Source organism: Lissotriton helveticus, chromosome 9 (assembly GCF_964261635.1).
Source record: "Lissotriton helveticus chromosome 9, aLisHel1.1, whole genome shotgun sequence".
NCBI classification, from domain to species: Eukaryota; Metazoa; Chordata; class Amphibia; order Caudata; family Salamandridae; genus Lissotriton; species Lissotriton helveticus.
In genome coordinates, this window is record NC_136070.1 from 1,149,420,391 (window position 1) to 1,149,434,588 (window position 14,198).

Here is a 14,198-nt window from a genome sequence, read left to right on the forward strand (position 1 = left end):
TTTATCAGCAGAGGCATGAAGACAGTGTCCCCTACGAACGGCAAACACCCATTGTGGTAGCAGTCAGTGGGTCTTCTTCCGGGACTTACCTTTATCAGTGTCAGGTGACATGTATTATCGTCTAAGTGTGAAGTCTACTCACACCAGGTGAGAATCACAGGTGATAATCTGGGCAAAGAACCTCCCTGACAAGTGGTCAAGCAGCAGTCCTAATATATTAAATCTTATCAGAAATTGGAATTTCTATAATAAGTTTGATAATGTCTGACACAGATTATTCGTATCAAGTTATGCATCCCATTTGAGTGTAGAAGGCAAAAGGATGTAAATTCAGACTACATTACTCTGATATGTCTGCATGTGTTCTTACTAACATTGGCAATGGTGAGGAGGAGACATTTGGCACAGATAAATATTGCCTTAGATGTATCTAAGTCATTAATCGAAGAACTTGACAATATTACAGGTCCTAGAAAGATAAGTTCCGGCGACATCTGCGTTAAAAGACATACATGACAATATTTCTGCATAAATTAGCAAATATGGCGGCTTTCATTGTTTAGGCTGGGAAAGATGGCAGTCTCCATGATCTAAGTTGGGGTTGAGGCCTATGTAAGATGGAGTCGAAGCTTAGGACATTTCGTCACAATGCACCCACTTGAGCCTCCCCTCGCCTGCCGAAGGCGAGCCTGAGTGGCACAATGGGATTGCTTAGTCAATCAATCATTGACACTTATAGAGCGCGCTACCTACCCGTAGGGTCTCAAGGCGCTGGGGGGGGGTGCCGCTACTGCTCGAACAGCCAGGTCTTCAGCTTCTTCCTGAAGGAGAGGTGGTCTTGGGTCAGGCGCAGGTCGGTCGGGAGGGAGTTCCAGGTCTTGGCGGCCAGGTAGGAGAAGGACCTTCCTCCTGTAGTCGCTCTTCGGATGCGGGGGACGGCGGCGAGGGCGTGGTTGGCTGATCGGAGGTGGCGTTTGGGAGCGTAGAAGTTGACTCGGCTGTTGAGGTAGCTCGGGCCTTGGTCGTGTAGGGCTTTGTGTGCGTGGGTGAGGAGGCGGAAGGTGATTCTTTTGTTGACGGGGAGCCAGTGAAGGTCTCTCAGATGTCCGGAGATGTGGCTGGTTCGTGGGATGTCGAGGATGAGTCTGGCTGAGGCGTTCTGGATCCGCTGGAGTCTCTTCTGGAGCTTGGCGGTGGTCCCGGCGTAGAGGGCGTTGCCGTAGTCTAGTCGGCTGGTGACGAGGGCCTGGGTGACGGTCTTCCTGGTCTCGGTGGGGATCCACCAGAAGATCTTCCGTAGCATGCGTAGGATGTTGAAGCACGCCGAGGAGACGTTGTTGACTTGCCTGGTCATGGAGAGGGAGGAGTCCAGGATGAAGCCCAGGTTGCGTGCATGGTCTGTCGGTTTGGGTGCGGTGCCCAGGGCGGGGGGCCACCAGGAGTCGTCCCAGGCGGAGGGTGAGGAGCCCAGGGTGAGGACCTCCGTCTTGTCGGAGTTCAGTTTCAGGCGGCTGGTCGTCATCCACTCGGCTACCTCTTTCATCCCTTCGTGCAGGTTGGCTCTGGCGGCGGCGGGGTCGTTCGTCAGGGAGAGGATCAGCTGGGTATCGTCGGCGTAGGAGATTATGTTGAGGTTGTGTTTGCGTACGATGGCCGCGAGGGGGCTCATGTAGACGTTGAAGAGGGTGGGGCTCAGAGATGATCCTTGAGGGACGCCGCAGATGACTTCGGAGGCCTCTGACTTGTACGGTGGTAGGCGGACTCTCTGTGTTCTTCCGTCGAGGAAGGAGATGATCCATTCCAGTGCCTTCCCCTGGATTCCGGCGTTGTTGAGACGCTGCACTAGGGTGCGGTGGCAGACCGTGTCGAAAGCCGCGGAGAGGTCTAGGAGGATGAGGGCCGCTGTTTCTCCATTGTCCATCAGGGTTCGGATGTCATCGGTGGCGGCGATGAGGGCGGTCTCGGTGCTGTGATTGGCTCGGAAGCCGGACTGTGAGGGGTCGAGGGATCCGTTCGTCTCGAGGAAGGCGGCCATCTGCTTGTTGACGGTCTTCTCGATGACTTTGGCTGGAAACGGGAGGAGCGAGATGGGGCGGTAATTCTTGAGGTCGGTGGGGTCCGCTGTTGGTTTCTTGAGTAGAGCGCTGAGTTCGGCGTGCTTCCAGCTCTCCGGGAAGATGGTGGTGTCGAAGGATGTGTTGATGATGTCTCGCAGGTGGGGTGCGATGACAGCGTCGGCCTTGTTGAAGACGTGGTGAGGGCAGGGGTCGGTCGGTGATCCGGAGTGGATGGAGTTCATCGTGCGGATGGTGTCTTCGGTGCTGATCGGGGTCCAGGCGTGGAGGGTGGTGGTGGGGGGTGGTTGTTCGGTCCTGGTGTGCGTTGGTTGGTTGTTGAAGCTGTTGTGTATGTCCGCGATCTTGTTGTGGAAGTATGAAGCGAGGGAGTTGCAGAGGTCTTGCGATGGGGTGATGTCGTTGTTTCCTGCGCTGGGGTTGGAAAGCTCTCTCACGATGTTGAAGAGTTCCTTGCAGTTGTGTGCGTTGTTGTCCAACCGGTCCTTGAATGCTGTTTTCTTGGCGGCGCGGATCAGCTGGTGGTGTTTCCGGGTGGCAAGTTTGAGGGAGGTCCTGTTGTCTGGTGTCGGTTCCCTTCTCCAGACTTTCTCGAGGGCTCGGCAGTTCTTCTTGGAGCTCTTGAGTTCGTCGGTGAACCATGGGGCCTTCTTGCTGCCGGGTCTGCTCGGCGGGGTCCTCAGTGGGGCGAGTTCGTCCGCGCAGTTGCTGATCCACTTCGTGAGGTTATCGGCGGCCTGGCTGGGGTTCGCTGAGCTGGCAGGAGGGTGCTGGCTCAGGGAGGTGGCGAGCTGGTCTGCCGTGATCTTGTTCCAGCTTCTGCGGGCGGCCTGTTGCTGGTGTTGGTGGGTCGTTGTTCTCTTGAAGGTGAAGTGGACGCAGCTGTGGTCCGTCCATTGAAGCTCTGTGGCGTGGCTGAAGTCGATGTCTGTGCTGGAAGAGAAGACTGCGTCGAGTGTGTGTCCGGCGAGGTGGGTGGGGGTGGACACCAGTTGCTTGAGTCCCAGGTTGGCGAGGTTGTCGAGCAGGGTGCTGGTGTTGCGGTCGTTGTTGTTCTCCAGATGGAAGTTGAGGTCTCCCAGGAGGATGTAGTCAGCGGAGGGGAGGGCATGCGGGCTGACGAAGTCGGCGATGTCCTCGCTGAATTGCGTGCGTGGTCCAGGGGGTCGGTAGATCAGGGTGCCTCTGAGGGTGGTGTTCGGGTTGGTGTGGATCTGGAAATGCAGGTGTTCGGCGCTGGTCAGAGTGTTGTCGATGCTGATCGTAAGACGGATGGTGCTCCTGTGGATGATGGCGATGCCTCCTCCCATCTGGTTGGCGTTTCGTTCCCTCCGGACGATCTTGTAGCCCTCTGGGATGGCGATGGCGATGTCAGGAGCTGACGAGGCGTTCATCCAGGTCTCCGTGAGGAAGGCAACGTCAGGGGCTGTGGCGTCTAGGAGGTTCCAGAGTTCGATGGCGTGTCTGTGGACGGAGCGGGTGTTGAGCAGGATGCACTTGAGGTGGGTGCTGCTGGTGTTCGACTTGGCAGGTGCTGGTGCGGGGCAGGTCCGGGTGCAGGTGAACTTGCAGGCGTGGCAGCTGAAAGGTCCGTGGGTACGTCGTGGAGTGGCTTGGTGGCAGTCTGGAAGTCGGCCGGTGTTGAGTGCGATGAGGGTGGCGGCGGAGTACGTCAGGCGGGTCGGTCGGGGTCTTCGTGGGCCAGGGGTCCTGGCACTGGGCGCGGTCCAGGCGCGGACGGGCGTAGACGGGCTTACCTTTGGCGCGCCTTCGGCGCACAATCGGCGCGCCCGCTGCGCGTTCGCACGGTCGCCATTTAAGGCGAAGTGCACGGGTGGGCGGAGCAGCTGGGAGGCGGGAGCGGGGAGGGAACAGAAGAGAAAAGGGGCGTGGCCACAGGCGGTGGCGGGAGGCGGGAAGCAGGGAGGGAGAGCGGAGGGCGGCGAGGTAGGCGGGCAGACAGGAAGGACACTGGACACAGCAAAGAGGATAAAATTACAATTAACAGGCACAAATGGAGGGAAAAATAAGGCAAAAACAGGAAGGAAAAACGATGGTACAGCACAGGGGAATACAGGCACAATAGACGGGCAAAACAGAGGAAAACAGCTAAAAAAGCGATCGGACGGCACAGAGAAAAACAAGCACAAATTTTGGGCAAAAACACTGGCAAAACCAGAGGGGAGCGGCCAGGCGTCAGCGAGGCCGGCGGCGAGGCAGAGGGCAGGCAGAGGGCAGGCAGAGGGAGACACACGCAGCAGCTGGTGGCCGTGCGGCGCGGGGGTGAGCAAATTATATTGTAGCACTTATGTTTCCTTCTCTTCAGAGCTCTGACATTATTAGCTTTTATGTGTAAATCTTAGTTTTTTAAGGGGGACAGTTACTTCTTCAGTTATGTTTGTTATTAACCTTGCTAGGGTTGACCTGAGGTTTGCCATAGCCAGTCAGATCAGAAAAGAAAGTACGGGGAAAATACTCAGGGCATCCTGAAAGTCCTCAAGAAGAAGACAAGTTTTATTGAAGTCACTGGGCTGCTCCCAGTGGGCAAAGTGGCACGAAGGAACTGACATCTGGGCTTGGTAGTGCTACAATGGGGTTTTCGTTGGTGATGCTGAAGTGTAGAGAAGAGTGGCATCCCATTCTGAGGCTTCCCTACTTTTCGGCCCCTCCTTGCTCTGCCCCTTTGTGGTCAGTCCTATCCCTTCTGCCCTAAACCCTGTAATGACCCTAGATTGGTTAGTCCATTGGGCAGTTTTAGTGCCAATTATGTAGAATTATGGACCAAACGTAGGTTCTACATTTAGGAGTGATCACAAGAAAGCTTTAAAAAACTCTGACAAGAAACTCACCAAAAACTCACAGAGCACCATTACACTACTATCCACACCATCAAAAATATCTAGCACTAAAATACTGATCAAGACACTAGAGAATGTCTGGAGAAAAAGAGCAACACAATGGAACCACAGAAGTTCACTGAGATGTCAGGAAAATGTAGAGCCTCCTTTGCGCCCTAAGCCAAATTCTAAATAACATTCAAAGAAATAGACAATAACTGGAGCCAATGGAACTCAGGTTTTTTGTTATGTTATGTTATGTTATTTATTCTTTTGTATAGCGCAACGGTTACTCAAAAAGAGTTTCCCGGCGCTTTCGGTAAGGAGAACTAATTCAGTAACATAACACAGTTAAAAGAGTAGAAAACAAACAGACAAAAAAGAGAGAACTGCTGGGAAACCTACTGGGTAAACAGCCACGTTTTGAGACCTCTTCTAAAATCAAGAAGAGTAGTAGCCCCCCGAAGTGGGAGTGGAAGCGAATTCCACATCTGTGGAGCCAACAAACTGAAAGAGCGGCCGCCCAGGCGGGCTCTCTTAACACGAGGGACAACCGCCAACAGTAGAGATTCCGACCTCAGCGCACGAGCCGGGTGGTAAAAGGCCACTCTCTTTTGGAGATGCTTTGCTCCCACGGCATGGAGCGCCTTGTAGGCCAAAGTCATAGCCTTAAAGGCGATCCGTTTGCGCATAGGTAGCCAGTGCAGCGTCACCAGTAACCCGGAGACGCTGGTGCGTCTATTTAGACCAAAAATGGCCCTGGCCGCCGCATTCTGCGCAACTTGAAGGCGCTGCAGCAGATACTCTGGTAGGCCCAGGTAAAGAATGTTGGCATAATCCAACCTGGAGCCTATCAGAGCCTGTAAGGTCAGCCTCCGGTGCTCCTCTGACAAGAGAGGCAAAAACCTCCGCAACATTTTTAAAAGGCCGAAGCAGGTGCCGGTCACCCCCAGAATCTGGGCTTTCATCGTCAGCCCCCTGTCCATCTTAACCCCCAAGTTTTTAGCCATGGGGGAAGAGCCGGACGGAGGGAACATGTCGATGGGCCACCAGGCCTGCCAGCTAGGCTCCGTATCGCACCCGAAGAAGAGTACCTCAGATTTATCGGAATTGCACTTGAGGCTGTTCTGTTGGAACCATGTGAACACCACCCCAAGGCAATTCCGGATACTCTCCCCGTCAAAGTCAGCCCCTCTCTCGCAAGAGAAGAGGAGCTGGGTGTCGTCGGCATACGACACGATCCGGGCACCAAATGACTCCGCCACCGCCGCCAAAGGGGTCATAAAGATGTTGAACAGGGTCGGGCTCAAAATAGAGCCCTGAGGGACCCCGACTCCCAAAGGCGGCATCACAGCGGTGTCAGGTGATGTCCAGACCGTTTGCCGGCAGCCGGCTAGAAAAGACGAAAACCATCTGAGCACCGTCCCCCGAAGACCAATCTCAAAGAGTCTTGCGAGCAGGCCATCATGGGGGACGGTGTCAAAAGCCGCCGACAAATCCAACAACACCAGCATGACTTTGCCCCCAGTGTCCAACACCCCTTTAATGGTTTCAGAAACCTCAAGGAGCGCGGTCTCGGTGCTACGATTTGAACGGAAGCCAGACTGGGAGTCATGTAAGATCTCATGGGACTCCAAAAAATTGGAGAGCACCGACTGAATGTGCTTCTCCAAGATTTTTACAAGGGCCGGCAGCAACGAAATCGGCCTATAATTGGCTGGGACCTTCGGGTCGAGCCCCGGCTTTTTAAGCAGCGGGATGACCATTGCCTGCTTCCACACTGGCAGAACCACTCCCTGACTCAACGATAGGTTGAGAAGAGGGTGCGCCAGTGGATTGACCACTTCCGCCAATTTACCCAAGAGCTTGGCTGGGCAGGGGTCAAGCGGAGACCCGGATTTTAAATTGCCCATAAGCGCTAAAGAGGCGGAGGCTGGCAGCGATGGAAACTCGGCCAATATGGCGCCCTGCACGACAGGAGGAGACATACCAACCTCGGATATCGGCGGCCTGACAGGTACTCCAGATGGAAAAGAGTCCTGGATGAGTTTAATCTTGCTTGTAAAGAAGCAAGCAAGATCCGCCGCCCAGGATTGTAAGGGCACCTCTTCCGCTGCGATGGTCCGAGGGGAAATAAATTCTCTAACAATGGTAAAAATCTCCTTACTGGAGTTCGAGGCCGCTTCAATTCTCCCCGCGAGATAGGCTTTCTTTTCGAGGCGGATGTCCCGGTGGTAGGCCTTAACCACAGCCTTGTAGGCAGACCTGTCCCTGCTGTCATAATGTGCCCGCCAGGCCCTTTCGGCTACCTTGCACTGCTGCCGCGTAGCCCACAGTGCAGTAGTAAACCAAGGGGCCGAAGGCCGCTTTGATGTCAGGCGGGGGGGGCAACATCGGGGCCAGGTCATTAAGCCTCTCCGTAAGCCATTCTTGCAGGGACTCCAAATCTCTCTCCAGCTCACCCGAAAGAGGGCAAGGGTGATTCGAAGCAGCCAGAGCCAGCATTTCAGGGGTCACTCTGCTAAATGCTCTAAAGGCTCGTGCCCGTTGCTGTGGGGCAGGGATAGACGACCTGACAATGCCGCTGATGACAAATTTGGCAAGCCAGTGATCCGACCACAAGACCGGGAGAATCTCTTTCACCACCAAAGGGGATGTAGAGAAAACCTGGTCAAGCGTATGCCCCTTAGCATGAGTCGGCCCCTGCAAATAAGGAATAAGACCCAGCGGAGTCATGGCCTCCGAAAGCTTTATAGCCGCGGGGTCAGACGGATCATCCATCCGGATGTTGAAATCCCCCGCCACTAAGCAATGTTCTGCTTTCAGGGCTAGACCCAACAACACCGAGTCAAGGTCTGCGAGGAACGTTCCAAGCGGGCCAGGGGGTCGATAGACCAACAGTCCCTTCACTGATTGGTGCGGCGCTAACATGATTGAAAAAGCAAGCGCTTCCGAGCCACGGATGTCCTCTGTGGGCAAGACGGTACACAACGTGCCCTTCTTCACCACCAGTGCGACTCCACTGCCCCTGCCCTTCACTCTGTCCTTCCTGAAGATGTTATACTCAGGCGGAATTGCCATAGCCACATCGGGGTTAGAGGATTCTCCCCACCAAGTCTCCGTCAACATTAAGCAGAGAGGCTTCTCAGTCTCGAGAAGGTCAAAAATGTCTTGCGCATGACTGCACGCCGATCTGGTGTTTAGCAGCATGCAGGCATACTCAGCGCCAGCTATATTACTAATCGGGGCTGATGACAGTACCCGATTAGGACGCCAGCCACAGCCTGGGCATCGCGACTTACCCCTATGGCGACCCGGAAAAACAGAGCAGCAGCGGCTCTCCCTATGATTCAGAGAGCACAACTCCTCAGATGAGTACCACACCGAAAGTGCGCCAAAATTACACATTCTAGGAGAGCAGAGCCCCGTCCGCCAACCGAGACGCCGCCGGGACGCTGACGGGCAGGACTCTGGCTTGACTCAGGCGCGAGTCAGGCGCCTCCGCTGCGCGTCACCGCTGCGCGGGAAAAGCGAGCTTTAAATACAGCCTCCTCGTTCTCCACACGGAGAACTAGAGCGCTGAGTAAGGTGGCGCGCTGCAAGGCAGCAGCCCCAATATGGCGGCCCCAACTTCCTGCCCCAAACAATTGTACCAGGTGACAGCGCTCCGCTTCTGCAAGCGGTGGGGGGCACTATTATGGTGCGAGAATGTGGGCGCTACCGCGCTATTAAAAAACAGGTGAGAAATCAAATTTTTAAAACAAATGCAAACACGAGTAAAATGCAGGTTTAAAAAGCGCTGCACGCCTGCTGCAGCCTGAGAATGAAGGCGCCAAAGCGAGAAGAGTTTCCTCCTTACCGTAAGGTACCGTACATTTTTGTTTCCAGTTCAGTTGTATTTACTCCACTATTTGTTTCCCTTAATGTTTCATTGTAATCTCTTATTGGAAATCTTCAACCAGTAACTTTTTCTGTTCTCCATTTTTTGCTTTCTGGTGCTAGATGATTTATTTTCTGTACTGCCTGTCCCAATTCACTCCTTCCTGATGTCTTTCTAATTCACTCCTTCCTGATGTCTTTCTAACACTGTACTCTCCACTTCCAAGCAAAATCTACATTCATCACCTCTCTGACTGGATGTTTAATACCCCAAATGCTGATCCTGATGTTTTATGAGTCGTAGACTTTCATTGGTGGCCCTACATTTGGTGTACAGAAATGGAGTGTCAGTTTGAAGAGTTTATTTCTTCCAGAATGAATTTATTAACAACATGTACCATTATCAAGTTCATGAAGCTAATCTGCAAATGTTTTTGTTTCCATGTTTATCAAATCCATTTCCAGGTTTATGTAGGTTTTGTAGATTCGACCTAAGAAAGATGTTTTCTTATTCCCCTTTGTTAAATCATAATCACTCATCCCTTGTATTTTGACCACACCCGGCAATGGGACAAATTCACTAAGGTAAACGTAGACTTCAGTCTAAGTTTATGACCTTTAGGTATTCACAAAGGTAAAGTTACGAGTATTAACTTCACGGGGCAGAGCCTCCGCCCCCAAGAGCAGAGGCTTCACCGAGACTCTGCACCTGTAAAGTTAGTACTGATGAATATACCTTTGTGAATATCCATAAGCAGTGGTGTCCTGTGCAGGTAAGTGCAGAGCAGGGACAGGGATGAGGGGTGGTGAAAGTTACAAATGACGAGATAGGGAATGTAAACTAAATAAATAAAACAAACCACTTACCTGGCGCTCGCAGAGTCGGCGATGCGGTGAGCACAACGTAAGTGGTTTTATTTACTTATTTTACATTCCCTATCCCGTTGTTTGTCACTTTCACACCCACTCCCCTGCCCCACCTCCCGCGCTTACTAAAAGTAGTATACTTAAAATAAAGTCTAAGTTTCACTGTATGAATTGGACCCAATGTGTCTGACCAGTCCCTGTGAAGGGCTTAGTCCTGATTGTGCTACAGTTAGTTCACTTGTATTTATTTAATGTTGATGCCAGTAGTGTTTCAATTATTATACCTTTCCTATATCTCTCATTTTTCATGTTTGGAATAGTCATGTTGTGGCAAGGTCCAATAGTTGTGAATGCATTAATGTTGACTTCTCTTCCGCTAGTAGATTGTAAATAAGTACACATAAGTTATTTATGCTGTAGAGAGACACAGTTAAACAAGGACCCACTGATTGCATGTTTGTGAGCAGCCATATAATCATATATTATTCTTAAGTAAATGTTTTTTATTAAATATATTCTCTCTGCAACAACTAGTTATAAACCAGTGTTTCATCTTTATTTCTTCTGCAGGTGTACTGGTTTTGGTTTTGAGTGTTATGTCAATAACACATGCAGTATGGGGATGCCCAGAATTGTGCCAGTGTCACACGTCACCCAAGATGGTTGACTGCAGAAATCGAGGATTTGTTGAGATTCCACACAATTTGCCTGCGGATACTCAGGTCTTATACATGCAAGATAATCTCTTCAGAGCTATCAATCGAACTTCTTTTATTAAAACACCCTGGCTCAAAATCTTAGATCTCTCAAATAATTCACTTTCAAGTCTGCCACCAAATACATTTCATGAACTTCATCATCTACAGATTCTGAATTTATCAAGAAACTTACTTCCTTACCTTGAAAGCAAACTTTTCACGCCACTTACAGACCTCAGAGAACTGGACTTGTCTTACAACTCTATTGGAAATCTGCCAGAGTCTTTGGGAAATTTTTCAAGAAACCTAACATTTATTGGAGTTAGCCACAATCAACTTCAAAGGATAGATAGATATTTGCTTGATTCCCTTTCGAATCTGAATATCTTCCTTGTCAAAGATAATCCCTGGCAGTGTAATTGTCATCTTATTGGTCTTAAACTGTGGCTAGAGAGCTTCTTGTATCGAGGTAAGTACTAAGACTTATGTTATTGATAAGATGTCGTCCAAATCCACCTACCTTTTGAGCAAAATAATTAAAAAGAGTTGTAGGTAGTGACATCCATACATTCATGATGTGCAGCTCGCTTTTTAATAAAGTGTTATATTATTGTATGTATAAATTGGACAGCAGTCTCATTTAATTCCTGACTCCAGAAGTGTTAAGTGCACCCAAATTACAACTCTGTGTTTAGCACATCAAACTAAAACATTCACTTTCAAATCTGAATAACATATCATTTCAGCATTTGATGATTTTGCGTACGGATCTCAAAATTTACATAAGAAATAGTATGGCCCCAATTACAGAAGTGGCAGAAGTGCTATCCCCTAATGGCATAGCACTCTGGAGATCAGGTCTGGTTCGGTGTCCTTGCACCTAGATTTACCAGGTGCTGGAACAATCGGGAGAAGTTACCACCGCAAATCATTCAAGGATCAGAAGGGAGGTGCCAGCCTAACGGAAAAACTACCTCAAGGCCTACCTCTCCCATAGGATAAAATTAGAGTTGCCTTATTACATTTTATATGAGTACTTTGCAAATGGGAAATGATAACCAGATCAAGTTTGGTATCTTTGGAAACACAATTTAAAATTTGAACTTGTAGTGAACTAGGATTTTAAATCGCAATCTAAAAATGCCACTTTTAGAAAGATGGCATTTTCTTACCTCAGCCATTTAAGTGCCTCTAGCTTGTCTCTGGTCTCATGAGTGGATGTAAGTGATAGTTGAGCTTTTTGTATTCCTCCTAGACAGCCACACACAATATGGAACTTAGGTGTGCCTGGATGGTCATCACTGGCAGAGTGGAAGGGAGGAGCTGCGCATAGCACGACTAGCACCTGAATATGCTGTGTCCTGTCTCCACACAAAGGGCTGCATACTCCCTGTAGTTAGTCTGGAACCAGGGCAGGGAAGGCAGGATGTCTGTGGGCTTCAAAGATATACATTTAGGAGCTTCTCCCCACTCAAGGCACAACTGTGTATAAAAGAAGAACTCCAGACACCACCGTTTCAGTACAGTTCTCGACCTGTGGATACTCTGCCAGGAAGATGGACTGCTGCACTGCTGAAGGACTGCCTCTCCACTGGACTGCACTCTGCTGGGCTCCTGTTTTGCTGTGCTGACCTGCTGTCCTCTTGCCTGGGTGAGAAGGACTAGATATGCATTTCTTAAATCCAGAACCCAGAGTGACTCCAAGGGCTGGTTGGCTAGCCTCCTGATCTGAGGCCTCAGTGACATAACAGGCTTTCAACAACTGCATCTAGACTCTGCCACTTGTGAGTCTACCCTGCCGAGGGGTGCCATCCCAGGCCTGGATCTTTGTAAGAGGGCTTAAGGTGCTTTGCCAACCTCAGTGGATCTAGTGGAACCGACATATCTCCTATGCTGCGTGGTGTAACCCTGAGCAGAACTGATGCTTCTCTACTGCTGCATGGATTCGACCTGTTGCAAAGACTTGCATCCCCTCCAGAGCTCCCATGCCCTTAAAAACCACGTCCGCAAGATGTATCCTTGGCGCAGGCCCTCACATCTCTCGTCAACAGCAACCTCAATGCCAAACTCAACATCGCAGGCTCCCAGCTCCTCGGAACCATCACATTCATCACATTGCCTGACTGCTCAATGCAGTTCTGACTCCGGAGTTTGAATCGCAAGCCCTCGTCGATGAGATCCTTGACACCGATGCCACAGGCCTTGCCATACCTCAGAACTGATGAATCTTTTATAGACGTGCGATGCATCTTCGATGCGGATCCCTGCATAGCTTCGCAAACCAGGATTTAAGGTACTCTGTTCCACGAGCCTAACGCGATCCCTGTAGTTGGCCTTTGATCCATTGCGACCGGCCTGACCTTTTGAATATGTTCCTGTCCGATGTGACCAGATATCCACAGTTGGTGCTTTATGCCTCTTGGCACTATTTTCTCTAGAAATTTTAAAATTCAATTTCTCCAGTTCTACTAATTGGATTATTGTTGTGTTGGTCTTTTGTTATTTATTAAATTAAGCTCAATTTTCTAACCAAGAGAGGGATCTTTTTGTGTGGTGTTTTCACTGTTTTACTTTTCAAAGTATTGCACAAATACTTTACACATTTCCCCTAGGTTAAGCCTGACTGCTCTATGCCAAGCTACTAGGGGGTTGATCAGAGGTCAATTTAGTGTTTGCTTGATCCTTGCTCTGGCAAGGATTAAAGTTGCTGCTTGACCAATAAAACGAGACCACAACAACAAAAACTCCATTCAATAGAACTGTAGTTATGGAGTTTAAAATAAATAATGGGATGAATAGTGCTTAAAAGCAAAATGAGCTATCAAGTCATGCTGGTTCAGGTTAAAATCAAAAGTTCAGGCCAACCACAATGGAGCGCAATTCAGATGCAGTGCCAAGTTAGTTCCGCTGAAGTATTACCTTCTCAAGTTTTGTGTCAATCAATCCAGAGAAGCTGCTTCAAATGTGGTGAAATGTGATGTCTTGAAGGGACCCATCAAATCAGCCTGGCCGCCGCGTTCTGCAACATTTGAAGTCTGATAGTCAGGAAAGCAGGAAGACCCAGATATAAGTTTTTTTCGTAATCCAAACAAAATATCACAAGAGCATGTATTACGATCTTTCAGGTCTCTTCTGGAAGTAGATGCAATGGCTTTCTGACAGATCCTAACTTCAGGAAGAAATCTGCCTAATTTTAGTAGCAAAAGAAAGGTCAGGGTCACACATGATCCCTAAAGTTCTAGCCAAAATGGCTGGTACTGGAGGAGGATTCCGTTTGGTTGGCCACCTGAGGCTAGAGGAAGGAGGAGCCATCTGACTGAAGAAGAGCACTTTGGTTTTATCCACATTCAATTTCAAACAGTTGATGTTCATCCAATTGGCAATGCCTTTAAGGCACTCTTTAAAAATTGAGATAGGCAGCTTCTGTATGCTCTCTAAACGAAAACACCAGTGGTGTGTCATCTGCATTTGAAAAAACGTTCTCTCCCCAGGTCTCATTCAGGGTGGCCAGAGGGGCCATATTGAAAAGCAGCAGACCCCTGTGGCACCCCACAGTCCAGAGGTTTACGCAATGATGTAAATGGGAGAAGAAAGACCCGCTGAGAACGATCTTCCAAAAAAGATCACATCCATGACAGCACAGTGCCCTGAAAGCCAACCAGGCTTAATCTATTCAGCAAGGTAGAGTGTGTGCTACCATGACATATGCACCATTGTCCAGAACTTCTTTGACAGCCTCAGACCCTTCCAATTAGGTGGCCTCTTTACTTTAACCTGTACAGAAGCCAGACTGATTGTAGTGAAGGTAGATCATAGTCTTCAACAAAGGAAGACCATTGTTA

At 49.9% G+C, this 14,198-nt stretch overlaps 2 protein-coding genes across 2 annotated transcripts in view; one reads left to right on the plus strand and one right to left on the minus strand.

Annotated features, from left to right (window-relative positions):
- CACNA2D3 (calcium voltage-gated channel auxiliary subunit alpha2delta 3) overlaps window positions 1-14,198 on the minus strand; it is a 2,522,256-nt gene that overhangs the window by 521,428 nt on the left and 1,986,630 nt on the right. The window lies entirely within an intron of this gene.
- Window positions 1-14,198, plus strand: part of LRTM1 (leucine rich repeat transmembrane protein 1) — a 74,038-nt gene that overhangs the window by 17,424 nt on the left and 42,416 nt on the right. Inside the window, exon 2 of the mRNA XM_078661586.1 lies at window positions 10,229-10,825. Coding sequence (XP_078517712.1) covers window positions 10,229-10,825 — 597 coding nt within the window. The remainder of the gene's footprint in view (window positions 1-10,228; window positions 10,826-14,198) is intronic.